Source organism: Microcaecilia unicolor, chromosome 1 (assembly GCF_901765095.1).
Source record: "Microcaecilia unicolor chromosome 1, aMicUni1.1, whole genome shotgun sequence".
NCBI lineage: Eukaryota > Metazoa > Chordata > Amphibia > Gymnophiona > Siphonopidae > Microcaecilia > Microcaecilia unicolor.
In genome coordinates, this window is record NC_044031.1 from 702577624 (window position 1) to 702593475 (window position 15852).

At 49.7% G+C, this 15852-nt stretch overlaps 1 protein-coding gene across 5 annotated transcripts in view; it reads left to right on the top strand.

The window, feature by feature from the left end:
• Positions 1-15852, top strand: part of SLTM (SAFB like transcription modulator) — a 230789-nt gene that overhangs the window by 148429 nt on the left and 66508 nt on the right. For all 5 annotated transcript variants that reach the window (XM_030188772.1, XM_030188798.1, XM_030188779.1 and 2 more), the window contains one exon: positions 9251-9375. In XM_030188772.1, the coding sequence (XP_030044632.1) occupies positions 9251-9375 (125 nt within the window). The remainder of the gene's footprint in view (positions 1-9250; positions 9376-15852) is intronic.

Below are 15852 nucleotides of genomic sequence, written 5' to 3' on the forward strand. Positions count from 1 at the left end.
ATTATAATATACTAGTTGTACACTTAGATACTATCACAATTATTAAAAAAAACTGTTGCAATATATCAATCTTTATTCTATCCTTCATATAAATATTCTTAAAATTTTTTTAAACATGTTCTATTACATATAATTCTCACACACCACAACAGTCACACTTCAAATCCCTTCGCACCCAACATACTCATTGCGCTTCAAGTCGTATATCTTATAGGAGATTAACTGTGGAGTACTTCTCTCTGCATCACTTTAGAGAATTGTCCAAGCCTTTCCACAATCAGTCAACTGTTGTCCCAATATTTCATGCTTTTATAATGTATTCTGTGTTCAGCATCACAAAGGCTTCAGTTGCTCCCATATTCTTGTCGCCAAATAATAAAACTATATCAACATGTGCTCCATTTGCTCTGCTTCACCCAAACCGGCGCTATTCATGTTCAATACTGTTGAGCGATCAAGTGACAGTTCTCCCAAACTATTTCTCTTTCTTTTTTTGTACTCATGTCAATCACCGTATTGAATGGCGTTAGATTTTAAAACGTGTCACTTCCACTGTAACCCAACACGATTAATGTTTCACTTTCCCGAGTGTCTTCAGGGGTCAGTATCTCTACATAGAACAACAGTAGCAATGACAAATTTTTCATTATTTCATCTCATACAATACAAAAATACATAAAAATGCTTACCAGATACAGCACGCCATTGAAATCTCATTCATGGCACCAAACGACTGGGTATGCCCAAAATGGATGCCCGTGCAGACGTATGGTCCATGTCTGGAAAGTGGAGTTTAAATACCTTACAACTTTATAGGCTAAGCCACTCAATTTCCTTATTAAGACCATGGGAAATTATTGTATTCCATAGGAAAATCAAGCATTGTTCCCTTCCTATCAACATAAGGGGAACATTGCCCCCCCCCCCCCCCCCCCCCCAGAACTGTTATTTGATTCAACTCCACAAATCGCAATTCTTGCACAGTGTGATCCTTCTGGATCCAATGGGAGACCAAGGGGGCTTCAGCACAGGCAGTACGTAAGTTACTAAAATGCTGAGCAATCCGCACCTTAATTTTTCCCATAGACCACATGGGCAACATATGCCATAGACCCGTTGTGTGGAATTAGTCGGTATGCCCTTTCAGCTTGTATAGCTTACCCTGGGAGGGGGGAACTAAAATATCCTTAACTTGAAGAGCATACCAACAGTACCACACATTGATGGCATGCATAATGCCTTCCATCTGACTCATTGTAGCATGATGTATATCCAGTGTCTGAGAATTCTGCCGTCCACCCAAAATCATACCCCGACTGAACGCAAAGATAGGGATCGATCTAAATTATGTATCCCCCATATTGGCAAAACACGAGTTAAACGGGACAAACATTGTTCAGGTGTACTTTGGCATCTCCACTCCCGCTGAAAATTGTATGCACGCTTTAAAGCCTTCCTTGCACCTTACGAGGATAACCTCTTCGTTGAAATCGGGCCATCAGTTGACTTCCCTGCTTCAGAAATTCTAAATGGGAACTACATAATCTCCTAATACGTTAAAAACTGTTGGGGATACTGACTTTCAAATTCTGAGAGTGGTGGCTGCAGTAATGAAGGATGGCATTTCGATCAGTTTCTTTGCAGTATGCACTTGTCACAAATTGTCCTTCAGTCCACTGAATGTTAACATCCAATAAATTCACCTCCAGTCCGCCAACATGATGTACAAACTTAGTATGTGCACTTCTGGAATTTAAATATTCAATGAACTTATTTAAATTTTCACTGTTACCTTTCCATATCAGCAATATGTCATCAATAAACCACACTCCATATAATATGGAAAACTCGACCTGGTTTAAGTCTCCTGTTAGACCAATTATTTATATAAATTTTTTATAGATATTTTTTGGCAAAACAGTTTGTTCTGATGTTGCTTAAGTGACCCCAGCTCGTCACTGGTCCACTTGAATTTTTGTAAACTTAGAATCCTTTATAACATTTTTAACTCTTGACTTTTAACTCAAGTCAATAGAATAATACTTAGCTTATTCAGCAAAATAATGTCTGTATCAGAGGGTTTTTAATCCAACACCAATCATGTTTCGCTCTCAAGAGGCTGTATTAAGGATATCCCCCTCTTATAAACAGTATACTTGGGATTAAAACCCTCTGAAGCCGACTTAATTTTGCTGAAAAAGCTGAGTAGTAGTAATATATTTAAATAACGGTTGACCAGCAAGTGTTTCTAGTAATGTACCCCTTCCCCCTCCCTGCACTAGCGGCTGCTAGTGCGGACAGAGCAAATTCAAAGTGAATGGGCTGTGTCAGAATTGGTGCATCAGCAGCTGTTAGCGCGGCTTAGTAATCGGGGGTTAGTAAGCAGAGGAATCCCTGCTATGGTTGAAAACGAAGTAAACTACAAATCCAAATTCTGAGCCTTTGATATAGGAGTGAGCAATGCAGCACATCTCTCCTGAATGCTTCCCAACCATCAGTAAACTATTTTAAAAAATGAAACAAGCCATAAAATTATAATGATTGGTGAATTGGCAAACAAGTATCCACTATGCAATAGTAGAATGACATTTTTGGAAGCTATAATTGAAGATAATTAGTAGTAATGGACTCAAAAAAATAATTCTGCAGCAATTCTACCTCAGTCAAATTCCAAAAATTAGACTCTGTCACCTGTACTCAATTATTAGCAAGATCATCATGTATTGTACCTGATACAAGTTCTAGACAGATTCTAAGCCTCCTTGGGAAGTGTGCCTAAATTTGAAATTCGCCTTTTGCTCTGACTTGGAGAAGTATTTGTAATGTAAATTCTCCGAGGACAAGCAGGCTGCTTGTTCTCACGACTGGGTTGACGTCCGCGGCAGCCCCCACCAACCGGAAGAAGCTTCGCGGGACAGTCGGCACGCAGGACACGCCCACCGCGCATGCGCGGCCGTCTTCCCGCCCGTGCGCGACCGCTCCCGCCAGTTACTTTTTTTCCGCGACTGGAGAGAGTTGTGCAATTGCCTCTCTCTCCGTTCAGCCGCCGGATTTTTCGACCGCGTTTACGCGGATCGTTGCTTTGACCCGTTCGGTTCCTCTTTCTTTCTTCGTATTGTTAAAAAAAAAAAAAAAAAAGATTTTCGCGCGTGTGGAGCACGCGCTCCCCTTTTCCCTCGCTTCCAGCGGGGACGCCTCGTTGCGGCCTAGTGGCCGCTCGGTCGGCTAGTTTTTTCGTGGTGTGATTTTAGCCACCATTGCCGACTTTGACTTCGCCGACGCGATTTTTCCGTCGATGTCCTCGAAGGTCCCGAGTGGATTTAAAAAGTGTGGTCGCTGCGGCCGGCCGATCTCGCAGACCGACACCCACGCTTGGTGCCTCCAGTGCCTCGGGCCGGAGCACAATCTCAAGTCGTGCGCGCTGTGTCTCGGTCTCCGGAAACGGACTCAGGTTGCGAGGCAGGTTCTGCGGGACCGTCTTTTTGGAACTTGCGCCGGCCCCTCGACGTCGACCTCGACGGCATCGGTATCGAAGGCCGGATCTTCGGTACCGGTATCGATGCCCGAGACATCGGCACCGATGGCAGCGACCCCAGGAGAACAGGTCCCGTCGGCCCGCCGGTCCGCCGGTGAGAGTGGGGTTGAGAGGCCGCGTGGGCTGTCGGCCCCGGTCACTCCCTCAGCTCGTGAGCCACGGGACCGAACCCTGTCGGACCCGGTACCTCGAGACCGAGGGGGATCGACCTCCTCCTCCTCCATGCCCTCCGGCGCCGGTGACGTGCACCGGAAAAAAGATAAGAAGCGCCGTCACCGGGAGCCCTCGGTGCACCCTGAAGGGGAGTCGACGCCGAAGCGTCATCGCAGAGAGGAGAGATCTCCGTCGGTGGTGGAGGTACCGACGCGTCGGGGTTCCGGCACCTCGGTGCCGTCTCCTGGCCCCCAGCAGCTTCCGGCACCGACACCCTTACCGGCCCCACCGCCTTTCCCGGCAGCGGGCCTGGACGAGTGCCTCAGAGCCATCCTTCCGGGGATCCTGGAAGGGCTGATGCGCCAGGCTGTGCCGGCGTCGGGGGTGCTTGCGCCCCCGGCGCCGATGACTGTGGCGCCGGCGAGCTCTAGCCCGGCGCCGGGGCTGTCGACACCGCCGCCGCTTGCGGTGCCGGTCTCGACCGCCACGCAGGTGGAGTCCCCGTCGACGTCGATGGAGGGAGCTCCGTCCCCGCCGGCGCGGGAGTCCACCGCTCGACGACACCGAGACCTCGGTGCCTCGACGTCGAGCCGGGCCCGGTACCGGACTCAGCTACATGAGCTAATGTCCGATACCGAGGATGAGGACTCGTGGGGGGAAGAGGAAGACCCGAGATATTTCTCCTCAGAGGAGTCTACGGGCCTTCCCTCGGACCCCACGCCGTCACCGGAGAGGAAGCTCTCACCTCCTGAGAGTCTCTCCTTTGCCTCCTTTGTGCGGGATATGTCTATAAGCATTCCCTTTCCCGTGGTCTCTGTGGAAGAGCCGAGGGCCGAGATGCTCGAGGTCCTCGACTATCCATCACCACCTAGAGAGTCCTCCACGGTACCGCTGCACAATGTCCTGAAGGAGACGCTGCTTCGGAACTGGGTGCGACCACTAACTAACCCCACCATTCCCAAGAAAGCAGAGTCCCAGTACAGGATCCACTCTGACCCAGAGCTCATGCGGCCCCAGTTGCCCCATGACTCAGCGGTCGTGGATTCTGCTCTCAAGAGGGCACGGAGTTCGAGGGATACCGCCTCGGCGCCCCCGGGGCGGGAGTCTCGCACTCTGGACTCATTTGGGAGGAAGGCCTACCAATCCTCCATGCTCGTGACCCGCATCCAATCTTACCTGCTCTATATGAGCATCCACATGCGGACCAATGTGCAACAGCTGGCGGACCTGGTCGATAAGCTCCCGCCGGAGCAGTCTAGGCCATATCAGGAGGTGGTCAGGCAGCTGAAGGCGTGCAGAAAGTTCCTGTCCAGGGGGATTTTTGACACCTGTGACGTGGCATCTCGTGCTGCGGCCCAAGGTATAGTGATGCGCAGGCTCTCATGGCTGCGTGCCTCTGACCTGGACAACCGCACCCAGCAGAGACTGGCTGACGTCCCTTGCCGGGGGGATAATATTTTTGGCGAGAAGGTCGAGCAGATGGTTGACCAACTGCATCAGCGGGAAACCGCTCTCTACAAGCTCTCCCACCGGGCGCCTTCAGCACCCGCCCCCGCGGGCGGGCGTTTTTCCCGGGCTCGGCAGGCTGCACCCTATTCTTTTGCGAAGCGTAGGTACAACCAGCCGGCCCGAAGGCCTCGTCAGGCACAGGGACAGCCCCAGCGCGCTCGTTCCCGTCAACAGCGTGCGCCTAAGCAGCCCCCTGCGCCTCCACAGCAAAAGCCGGGGACGGGCTTTTGACTGGATCCACGGGAACATAGCCGCCCTACAAGTGTCCGTACCGGACGACCTGCCGGTCGGAGGGAGGTTAAAATTCTTTCACCAAAGGTGGCCTCTCATAACCTCCGACCAGTGGGTTCTCCAAATAGTGCGGTGCGGATACGCCCTGAATTTGACCTCCCTGCCTCCAAATTGTCCTCCGGGAGCTCAGTCTTTCAGCTCCCATCACAAGCTGGTACTTGCAGAGGAACTCTCCGCCCTTCTCAGCGCCAATGCGGTCGAGCCCGTACCACCCGGGCAGGAAGGGCAGGGATTCTATTCCAGGTACTTCCTTGTGGAAAAGAAAACAGGGGGGATGCGTCCCATCCTAGACCTGAGAGGCCTGAACAAATTCCTGGTCAAAGAAAAGTTCAGGATGCTTTCCTTGGGCACCCTTCTGCCAATGATTCAGAAAAACGATTGGCTATGTTCCCTGGATTTAAAGGACGCATACACTCACATCCCGATACTGCCAGCTCACAGACAGTATCTCAGATTCCGCCTGGGCGCACGGCACTTTCAGTATTGTGTGCTGCCCTTTGGGCTCGCCTCTGCCCCACGAGTGTTTACAAAGTGCCTCGTGGTGGTAGCGGCCTACCTACGCAAGCTGGGAGTGCACGTGTTCCCATATCTCGACGATTGGCTGGTCAAGAACACCTCGAAGGCAGGAGCCCTCCGGTCCATGCAGTGCACTATTCAACTTCTGGAGCTGCTGGGGTTTGTGATAAATTACCCAAAGTCCCATCTCCAGCCAACTCAGTCTCTGGAATTCATAGGAGCGCTGCTGAATTCCCAGACGGTTCAGGCCTACCTTCCCGAAGCGAGGGCCACCAATCTCTTGGCCCTGGCTTCGCAGACCAGAGCGTCTCAGCAGATCACAGCTCGGCAGATGTTGAGACTTCTGGGTCATATGGCCTCCACAGTTCATGTGACTCCCATGGCTCGTCTTCACATGAGATCTGCTCAATGGACCCTAGCTTCCCAGTGGTTCCAAGCCACCGGGAATCTAGAGGATGTCATCCGCCTCTCCACCAGTTGCCGCACTTCACTGCTCTGGTGGACCATACGGACCAATTTGACCCTGGGACGTCCATTCCAAATTCCGCAGCCCACGAAAGTGCTGACGACGGATGCATCCCGCCTGGGGTGGGGAGCCCATGTCGATGGGCTTCACACCCAGGGTCTGTGGTCCCTCCAGGAAAAGGATCTGCAGATCAACCTCCTGGAGCTCCGAGCGATCTGGAATGCACTGAAGGCTTTCAGAGATCGGCTGTCCTGCCAAATTATCCAAATTCGGACAGACAATCAGGTTGCAATGTATTACGTCAACAAGCAGGGGGGCACCGGATCTCGCCCCCTGTGTCAGGAAGCCGTCGGTATGTGGCGTTGGGCGTGTCGCTTCGGCATGCTTCTCCAAGCCACGTACCTGGCAGGCGTAAACAACAGTCTGGCCGACAGACTGAGCAGAGTCATGCAACCGCACGAGTGGTCGCTCCATTCCAGAGTGGTACGCAAGATCTTCCGAGAGTGGGGCACCCCCTCGGTGGATCTTTTCGCCTCTCAGACCAACCACAAGCTGCCTCTGTTCTGTTCCAGGCTTCAGACACACGGCAGGCTAGCGTCAGATGCCTTTCTCCTTCATTGGGGGACCGGCCTCCTGTATGCTTATCCTCCCATACCTTTGGTGGGGAAGACCTTACTGAAGCTCAAGCAAGACCGCGGCACCATGATTCTGATAGCGCCCTTTTGGCCCCGTCAGATCTGGTTCCCTCTTCTTCTGGAGTTGTCCTCCGAAGAACCGTGGAGATTGGAGTGTTTTCCGACTCTCATTTCGCAGAACGACGGAGCGTTGCTGCACCCCAACCTTCAATCCCTGGCTCTCACGGCCTGGATGTTGAGGGCGTAGACTTCGCTGCGTTGGGTCTGTCTGAGGGTGTCTCCCGGGTCTTGCTTGCCTCTAGGAAGGATTCCACTAAAAAGAGTTACTTTTTCAAGTGGAGGAGGTTTGTCGTTTGGTGTGAGAGCAAGGCCCTAGAACCTAGTTCTTGCCCTGCACAGAACCTGCTTGAATACCTTCTGCACTTATCAGAGTCTGGCCTCAAGACCAACTCAGTAAGGAATCACCTTAGTGCGATTAGTGCTTACCATTATCGTGTGGAAGGTAAAGCCATCTCTGGAGAGCCTTTAGTCGTTCGATTCATGAGAGGTTTGCTTTTGTCAAAGCCCCCTATCAAGCCTCCTACTGTGTCATGGGATCTCAACGTCGTCCTCACCCAGCTGATGAAACCTCCTTTTGAGCCACTGAATACCTGCCATCTGAAGTACTTGACCTGGAAGGTCATTTTCTTGGTGGCAGTTACTTCAGCTCGTAGGGTCAGTGAGCTTCAAGCCCTGGTAGCTCATGCTCCATATACCAAATTTCATCACAACAGAGTAGTGCTCCGCACCCACCCAAAGTTCCTGCCGAAGGTGGTGTCGGAGTTCCATCTTAACCAGTCAATTGTCTTGCCAACATTCTTCCCCAGGCCGCATACCCGCCCTGCTGAACGTCAGTTGCACACATTGGACTGCAAGAGAGCATTGGCCTTCTACTTGGAGCGGACACAGCCCAACAGACAGTCCGCCCAATTGTTTATTTCTTTCGACCCTAACAGGCTAGGGGTCGCTGTCGGGAAACGCACCATCTCCAATTGGCTAGCAGACTGCATTTCCTTCACTTACGCCCAGGCTGGGCTGACTCTTGAGGGTCATGTCACGGCTCATAGTGTCAGAGCCATGGCAGCGTCGGTGGCCCACTTGAAGTCAGCCACTATTGAAGAGATCTGCAAGGCTGCGACGTGGTCATCTGTCCACACATTCACATCTCATTACTGCCTCCAGCAGGATACCCGACGCGACAGTCGGTTCGGGCAGTCGGTGCTGCAGAATCTGTTTGGGGTGTAAATCCAACTCCACCCTCCAGGACCCGAATTTATTCTGGTCAGGCTGCACTCTCAGTTAGTTGTTCTTCGTAGGTCAATTTCTGTTGTTCCCTCGCCGTTGCGAGGTTCAATTGACCTGGGTTCTTGTTTTGAGTGAGCCTGAGAGCTAGGGATACCCCAGTCGTGAGAACAAGCAGCCTGCTTGTCCTCGGAGAAAGGGTATGATACATACCTGTAGCAGTTGTTCTCCGAGGACAGCAGGCTGATTGTTCTCACCTACCCTCCCTCCTCCCCTTTGGAGTTGTGTGTTTCATCTTTTGCTAGTCATTCAACTGGCGGGAGCGGTCGCGCACGGGTGGGAAGACGGCCGCGCATGCGCGGTGGGCGTGTCCTGCGTGCCGACCGTCCCGCGAAGCTTCTTCCGGTTGGTGGGGGCTGCCGCGGACGTCAACCCAGTCGTGAGAACAATCAGCCTGCTGTCCTCGGAGAACAACTGCTACAGGTATGTATCATACCCTATCTGGATGTACTGCATAAGTTTCCCCCCCCCCCCCCCCCCTTTTTTTAAGAAAAAGAATACAAATGAGAAAAAATAAAGGGAACAGAAACATTACATTACTTGTACTAATCCAATACTTTTAAAAGGGAAATTGGATTTTGAAATAAGGTGCACAAATGGTTGTAATTTTAGGCTTGGGTTCTTGAAAGTAATGTGTGTTTCTTGATGCTGGTGTCGAATACCACTGTGTGTTTGTAGCATGTTCACTGCAGCTGGGATTCTTAAGTGTGGTTATTTTTGCTGACCTGGGATGATTATGGCAAACTTTTACGTATTCAGCAGTTTTACAAAATTTTATCAGAAGTTTATTTTCATTTTGTAAAGGAACGCCGCAAGGAAGCTGAAAGGATTGCTCATGAACGTGAGGAACTTCGACGACAGCAAGAGCAGCTTCGTTATGAACAGGAAAAACGGAGTTCTATAAAGCGACCGCGTGATGTAGACCACAGGTAGCTTAATTTCTTTCTATAAACTGGTGGCTTTATGGCTGTATAGACTATTGTGACATTTTTGGGAAAAAAATGGAGAAGCATTTTAAGTTTTTTTTTTTTTTTAATATATTTAAAAGTCACAGAGGAAACCCATAGGAATTGAATGGGCGTCCTCATTTACTGTGCAGGAAGTGCTATCACAGCTTTGTAAAAGAATCCCAAAGTGAGGCAAAGGATGCTGCAGAACCTTCGGGTGTTGCAGTTTTTGTGGCCTCTAATCAAGGGCTGTTGGTGTTTATGGGTAGATGAAGTTGGAAAGTGATGTAAAATAGGAAGGAAAAACCTCCAGGGAGTACCCAAATGAAGGCTTTGACGTTCTTACCCAGTCTGGCTTCAACAAAGCTGGAAGTGGAAAGGAGCCAGAGGAAATGTTAGCATCTCTAACTATTTCCCCTCCCCCCCCAACCCAATCCTTCTGTTGAGTTTGAGTTGATTTTTGGTGGTGTCAAAAATGAGCAGCTGTATAAATTTTATGGTTTATTAAATTTGCTATACTGTACAACTTACAACAACTTAGTGGCTTACTTTAAAAAAACAAACAAACCTAAAAACACACAAGATATTGAACATTTGTGTGGAGGAAGTAGCATTTTTGGTTTTCATTGATAATTTCACTAACTTGAAAGATGGATTGCAGTAACGGGTTGCTGAGTGGACTTTGAGGATGTTCATTCATTCAGAAATAATTCAACCAGTGGTTCTCAAAACTGTCCTGGGAGACTATCAGTCCATTTGGTTTTCAGGATATTCCTAATGAATATGCATAAAATGGGTTTGTATGCCTTTCACTTCCATTATATGCAAATATCTCTTGGAGTATACCAGGCACGCTTGACTTTTCATACTAATTTCTTGAAGCATTTAGCAAAGAAACCATTCACATTGATATTTTCCTTTCTGAAGATTATTTAACCCCCAATAACAGATACTTGTGGCTAGAACTATTCAGTCAAGTCCTTCTGAACTTCCACTGTTTTGGGGAATTGTTTATGTTTAGACCTGTGTGTCTAGTTCTTATTATATTAGTTTTGTCATGATTCCTAGGTTTGTTTTTATTCTTTATTGGCCTTCCCCTACTTTTCCATTTGCATTTTTTTGTAGGGAATTGTTATCCTTTTTGGTGTTTGCTGTTTGGTCTATTCTGTACTACGTATCCTATTGGTACCTGCTTTTGCTACCTAGGTGCATATGTATTTAAAGTGTACAGTGTCACGTAACTCCTTAGCATTACTCCTAGTACCCACCTGGGGTTAAACCTGTGGTCACTTGGAGTTTCTGGCCCAGCACTCCCCCCTTCACCCATGCACATGCTCCTACACGGGTATACCCTCCACCAGCCTGCTGGGTCCCACTTGCCTCTGGACAAGTTCTCCCACCCGCAGGTATTTCCCCAGTGGTTTCTAGGGGCACTGGGGCCACAGGCCTAGGGGTCCCACAGTTCCTAGAAAACACCCACAGATTGAATATAAGCTGCCAGGATTCCTAGTTTGTTGGCTCTATTGTCCTAGAATAACAGGTTTATTATAAAAAAAAAAAAAAATAGAACAGTGAATGGTAAAAGCAAGTACCTGGGGAGTTCAGGCAAAACACTGCGCTGAGGCCCTGTTCAATTCTTGTGAGCAAAGGTCTACTCCCTCCACACTCCCAACTGAGACTGAGGAGTTCTAGCAAATTCTGGACTAGGTCTTTGGCTTAAGGGACAGGGCACAAAGCATTAGTACTAAAGATGTTTGACCAATGACTTCAGGTGACTTTTCTTTTGGGGAATGTAGTTAAAAGAAAACGGACCTCTGTTAAAGCTACAGTACAGAGGTCAAACATTTCTTGCTGGCCAACCAAGGGAAATACTCTGAATGGAAAAGTTGTCCTAGGGCAGCAATACAAATCACAAAGTATGGAAGCCTCCTGTTTTGCCACATACAGCATTTAAAATGAGTATTTTTCTAATGGTTTTCTTTTCCAGCCACCCAATATGCTTATGGCATAGTATTTTCAAAACAAATATCAATGTGTTTACTTTGTCAACCTTATGAATGCATCTGTTCAGATGCCATACTAATATGAAGTGTATGAACATAGCATGAAAGTGGGTTATACACTGTTAGTCACGTTTTTATGCAAACATTAAGACTTCGGTATACAAAAAGTCACATAGGCAGTATGATGTGAAGAATCGTTTTAGCTTCATAGCTTCTGCTACCTTAGCGCTATTGAGCACGTAATTTATGAACAGCCCAATGCGCAGTTGTAAAACTTTCATTTCCTCAGCAATCCTCCAGACCGTTCAAGACGCTTGGGTTATGCACTCCTACCAGCAGAGGGAGACTAAGAACACTAAAACTTCTTATACATGTAGCCTGTGCAGACCTTCTACTAACCAGTATTTTCTCAGTCTCAGCAGAGGGTAGCTTTGTGCAGCCTGTGCAGTGTACTCAGTCTGGTAGGCCCATTTGGGGTTTCTAGGTTGGGTTGTAAATGTTAGAGAACCCACACTTGGATCTCTATTATAGGGTGTAAGTCCTAAGGGGCTTCTTATTCCCTGTGGGGTGTCACACCCGGGTGGCCGGGTCCCTCCCCCTGTGCTTTTCCTCTGGAGGACTGCTTGACCTCGGCTACAGACCTCGTTCTGCACCCTTGAGGCGTTTAGGCATCAGCAACGAGGTTTAAAAAAAAAATAAACGTTTTTAAAAGGCGTCTATTTTGGCGTTCTTGCCTTAGGCGATTTTGCCTATTAGTCTGACAGAGCACAAAGCAACTGTTTTTATTGTGTTCGCGGCCATTATGTCCAAGCCGGTGAGGTGTCTGTTTTGCGCGAAGCGCGGCGTTGAAGTGAAAGGTGGCCAATGTAAATTTTGTGGGGGGCCTACGTTGTCAGCGCTCTTGCCCCCCCCCCCTTGCTTTCCCTTGAGTCTGCGGAGGTGTTGGGCGGCGATTTGACCATACATTCCAGGCCGGCAACAGCAGGGCCGGTTTTGGCGGGAAACGCGGCCATTTTGGCTGCGCGTCCCGGGTCAGCCTCGACGGAGCCGGTTTTGGCGGGAAGCACGGCCCTTTTGGCCGCACATTCTGTACCGGTGCCGGGGGACCCATGTGTGGCGGGAAGCGTGCCAAGTTTAGCCTCAGATCACGCGATGGACCTGCCGCCGCGGAGACTGCGGGAAGTGTTGTTGGGACTTCAGCAGCGTCGGGGGGGGGGGGGGGTTCTGGTTTTCCTCTTGTTTGTTTGGTCTCTGTATAATGCCTGGAGAGCTGACCCTGAGGCTGTTTGTTCCTCGGAGGCTGCTAGCTCAGTGGGAGTTAAGCGCCCACGGGTGGATATTTCGGAGCCTATGGGGATACTTTCTCTGCCTGGGTCGGAGGTTTGGAGTGACCCAGGAGAGGAGGATCTCTTAGATGTGTCTGAGGATCAGGTTGGGCTAAGGCCTGGGGAAGATTCTTCAGTGGTTTGCATTTTTCATAAGGAGGAGTTGTTAGAGCTCATTGTTCAGGTGATCTCTACTTTGAAGTTTGCTCTGGCGGCCACTCCCTCTGCGGAGGGACCCCAGGTAGATCCCTTGGTTTAAGGGGATTCGGAGAGCCTCCTGTTCCTTTCTCATGAATTCAGACATTAGAGACATGGTTTTTCAGGAATGGTCTGTGCCGGAGGCTGGTTGTAAGGTGTCTAGGGCTATGGTGCGGCTGTATCCCTTGCCTCTGGAAGATTTGGCTCTGCTGAAACCACCTACTGTGGATGCGGTGGTTACGGCGGTTACTAAGGCTACGACCATTCCGGTGGATGGCGGTACAGCCTTACGGGATCCTCAGGATAGGAAGCTAGAGTCCTTCCTGAAGCACAGCTTTGATTTGTCGGCTTTGGCCTTGCATGCCTCTGTGTGTGGGGGCTTGGTAGCCAGAGCTTGTGTCTGTTGGGTGGAGAAGCTCTTGGATGAGCCTGCGTTAGATAGGACTGGTTTGGTTCAGGACCTGGCCAAATTGGAGATGGGGTCTTTTGGTGGACACCCTTTATGATTTGCTAAAGGCTTCGGCTAAGAATATGGCTCTGGCGGTGATGGCTCGCAGGGCTCTTTGGCTTAGGGGCTGGGTGGCAGATGCGGCCTCTAAAGCAGAGTTGTGTTCTCTACCTTTCAAAGGTTCTATGTTGTTTGGAGAGGACTTGGATAAACTGATGAGTGGTCTTGGGGATACCAAGGTCTCACGGTTGCCGGAGTTACGGCCTAAGTCGGCTGGTCGAGGGGGTTCGGCTAGAGGTCGGTTTAAGGACGCGAGGCAGTACAGGCCGGGCAGATTTGTATCTCCTAAAAGCCGGTTTTTCCAGCGGATGCAGTCCTTTCGAGGGGGTCGTCGAGGAGGTCGGGACTCCTCCGGAGGAGCTGGAAATGATAATAAGTCCTCCTTATGAAGGTGTGCGGGTCCAGCCTCTGGTGAAGGTCGGGGCGTGACTTCGTCTGTTTTATCAGGGGTGGACCCAAATTACTTCAGATCAGTGGGTGCTGGAGGTCGTTCGCGACGGTTATGCGCTCGAGTTCGAGCAGCCGCTGCTGGATCTGTTTCTTCCCTCTCCTTGTCACTCTCGAGTCTACTACTACTACTATTTAGCATTTCTATAGCGCTACAAGGAGTACGCAGCGCTGCACAAACATAGAAGAAAGACAGTCCCTGCTCAAAGAGCTTACAATCTAATAGACAAAAAATAAATAAAGTAATCAAATCAATTAATGTGAATGGGAAGGAAGAGAGGAGGGTAGGTGGAGGCGAGTGGTTACGAGTCAAAAGCAATGTTAAAGAGGTGGGCTTTCAGTCTAGATTTAAAGGTGGCCAAGGCTGGGGCAAGACGTAGGGGCTCAGGAAGTTTATTCCAGGCGTAGGGTGCAGCGAGACAGAAGGCGCGAAGTCTGGAGTTGGCAGTAGTGGAGAAGGGAACAGATAAGAAGGATTTATCCATGGAGCGGAGTGCACGGGAAGGGGTGTAGGGAAGGACGAGTGTGGAGAGATACTGGGGAGCAGCAGAGTGAGTACATTTATAGGTTAGTAGAAGAAGTTTGAACAGGATGCAAAAACGGATAGGGAGCCAGTGAAGGGTCTTGAGGAGAGGGGTAGTATGAGTAAAGCGACCCTGGCGGAAGATGAGACGGGTAGCAGAGTTTTGAACCGACTGGAGAAGGGGAGAGGTGACTAAGTGGGAGTCCAGCAAGAAGCAGATTGCAGTAGTCTAAACGAGAGGTGACAAGGGTGTGGATAAGGGTTTTGGTAGAGTGCTCGGAAAGAAAGGGGCGGATTTTCCGGATGTTGTAAAGAAAGAAACGACAGGTCTTGGCAATCTGCTGGATATGAGCAGAGAAGGAGAGAGAAGAGTCAAAGATGACTCCAAGTTTTCGAGCTGAGGAGACAGGGAGAATGAGAGAGCCATCAACAGAAATAGAAAACGGGGGGAGTGGGGAGGTGGGTTTGGGGGGGGGAAAATGAGAAGCTCGGTTTTGGTCATATTTAATTTCAGGTGGCGTTGAGACATCCAGACAGCAATGTCAGACAAGCACGCTGAAACTTTGGTTTGGATGCAAGGTGAGATATCAGGGGTAGAAAGGTAGATTTGGGAGTCATCAGCATAGAGATGGTAGGAAAAGCCATGGGATGAGATTAATGAACCAAGGGAAGAAGTGTAGATAGAAAAGAGGAGGGGACCAAGAACAGAACCCTGAGGTACGCCGACAGGCAGAGGGATAAAAGTAGAAGAGGATCCACCAGAGTGAACACTAAAGGTGCGGAGGGAGAGGTAGGAAGAGAACCAGGAAAGGACAGAGCCCTGGAATCCAAATGAGGACAGGGTATCGAGAAGTATGCTGTGATCGACAGTGTCAAAAGCAGCGGAAAGATCAAGAAGAATGAGGATGGAATATTGACCTCTGGATTTAGCCAGTAATAGGTCATTGGAGACTTTAGTAAGCGCAGTTTTGGTTGAGTGGAGTCAAGTTAAAGGCTATTCAAGAGACTCTGGGTCTGGGTCGCTTAATCCAGTTGGGAGCTGTGGTACCCGTTCCTCGGCACAAGCAGGGAATGGGTGGTTGTTCCATTTACTTTGTGGTGCTGGAGGACCAGTTTCAACTCATTTTAGATCTCAAGAGGGTCAATGGGGCGCTCAAGGTGCCATCCTTCTGCATGGAGACTCTGCGCTCGGTCTTAGTGGCTGTTGTCATGGAGAATTTCTCACGTCTCTGGATCTCACGGAAGTGTATCTGCACGTGCCGATTCGAGAGGCCCATCAGCGTTTCCTTCGTTTTGCTGTTTTAGGGAGGTACTTTCAGGTCTGTGCTCTACGTTTTGGTCTGGCAGCGGCTCCACGCACCTTCTCCAAGATAATGGTGGTGGTAGCAGCGGCTTTGCGGAGGCAGGGAATTCTGGTGCATCCGTATCTGGGCGACTGGTTGATCCGGGCGAAGT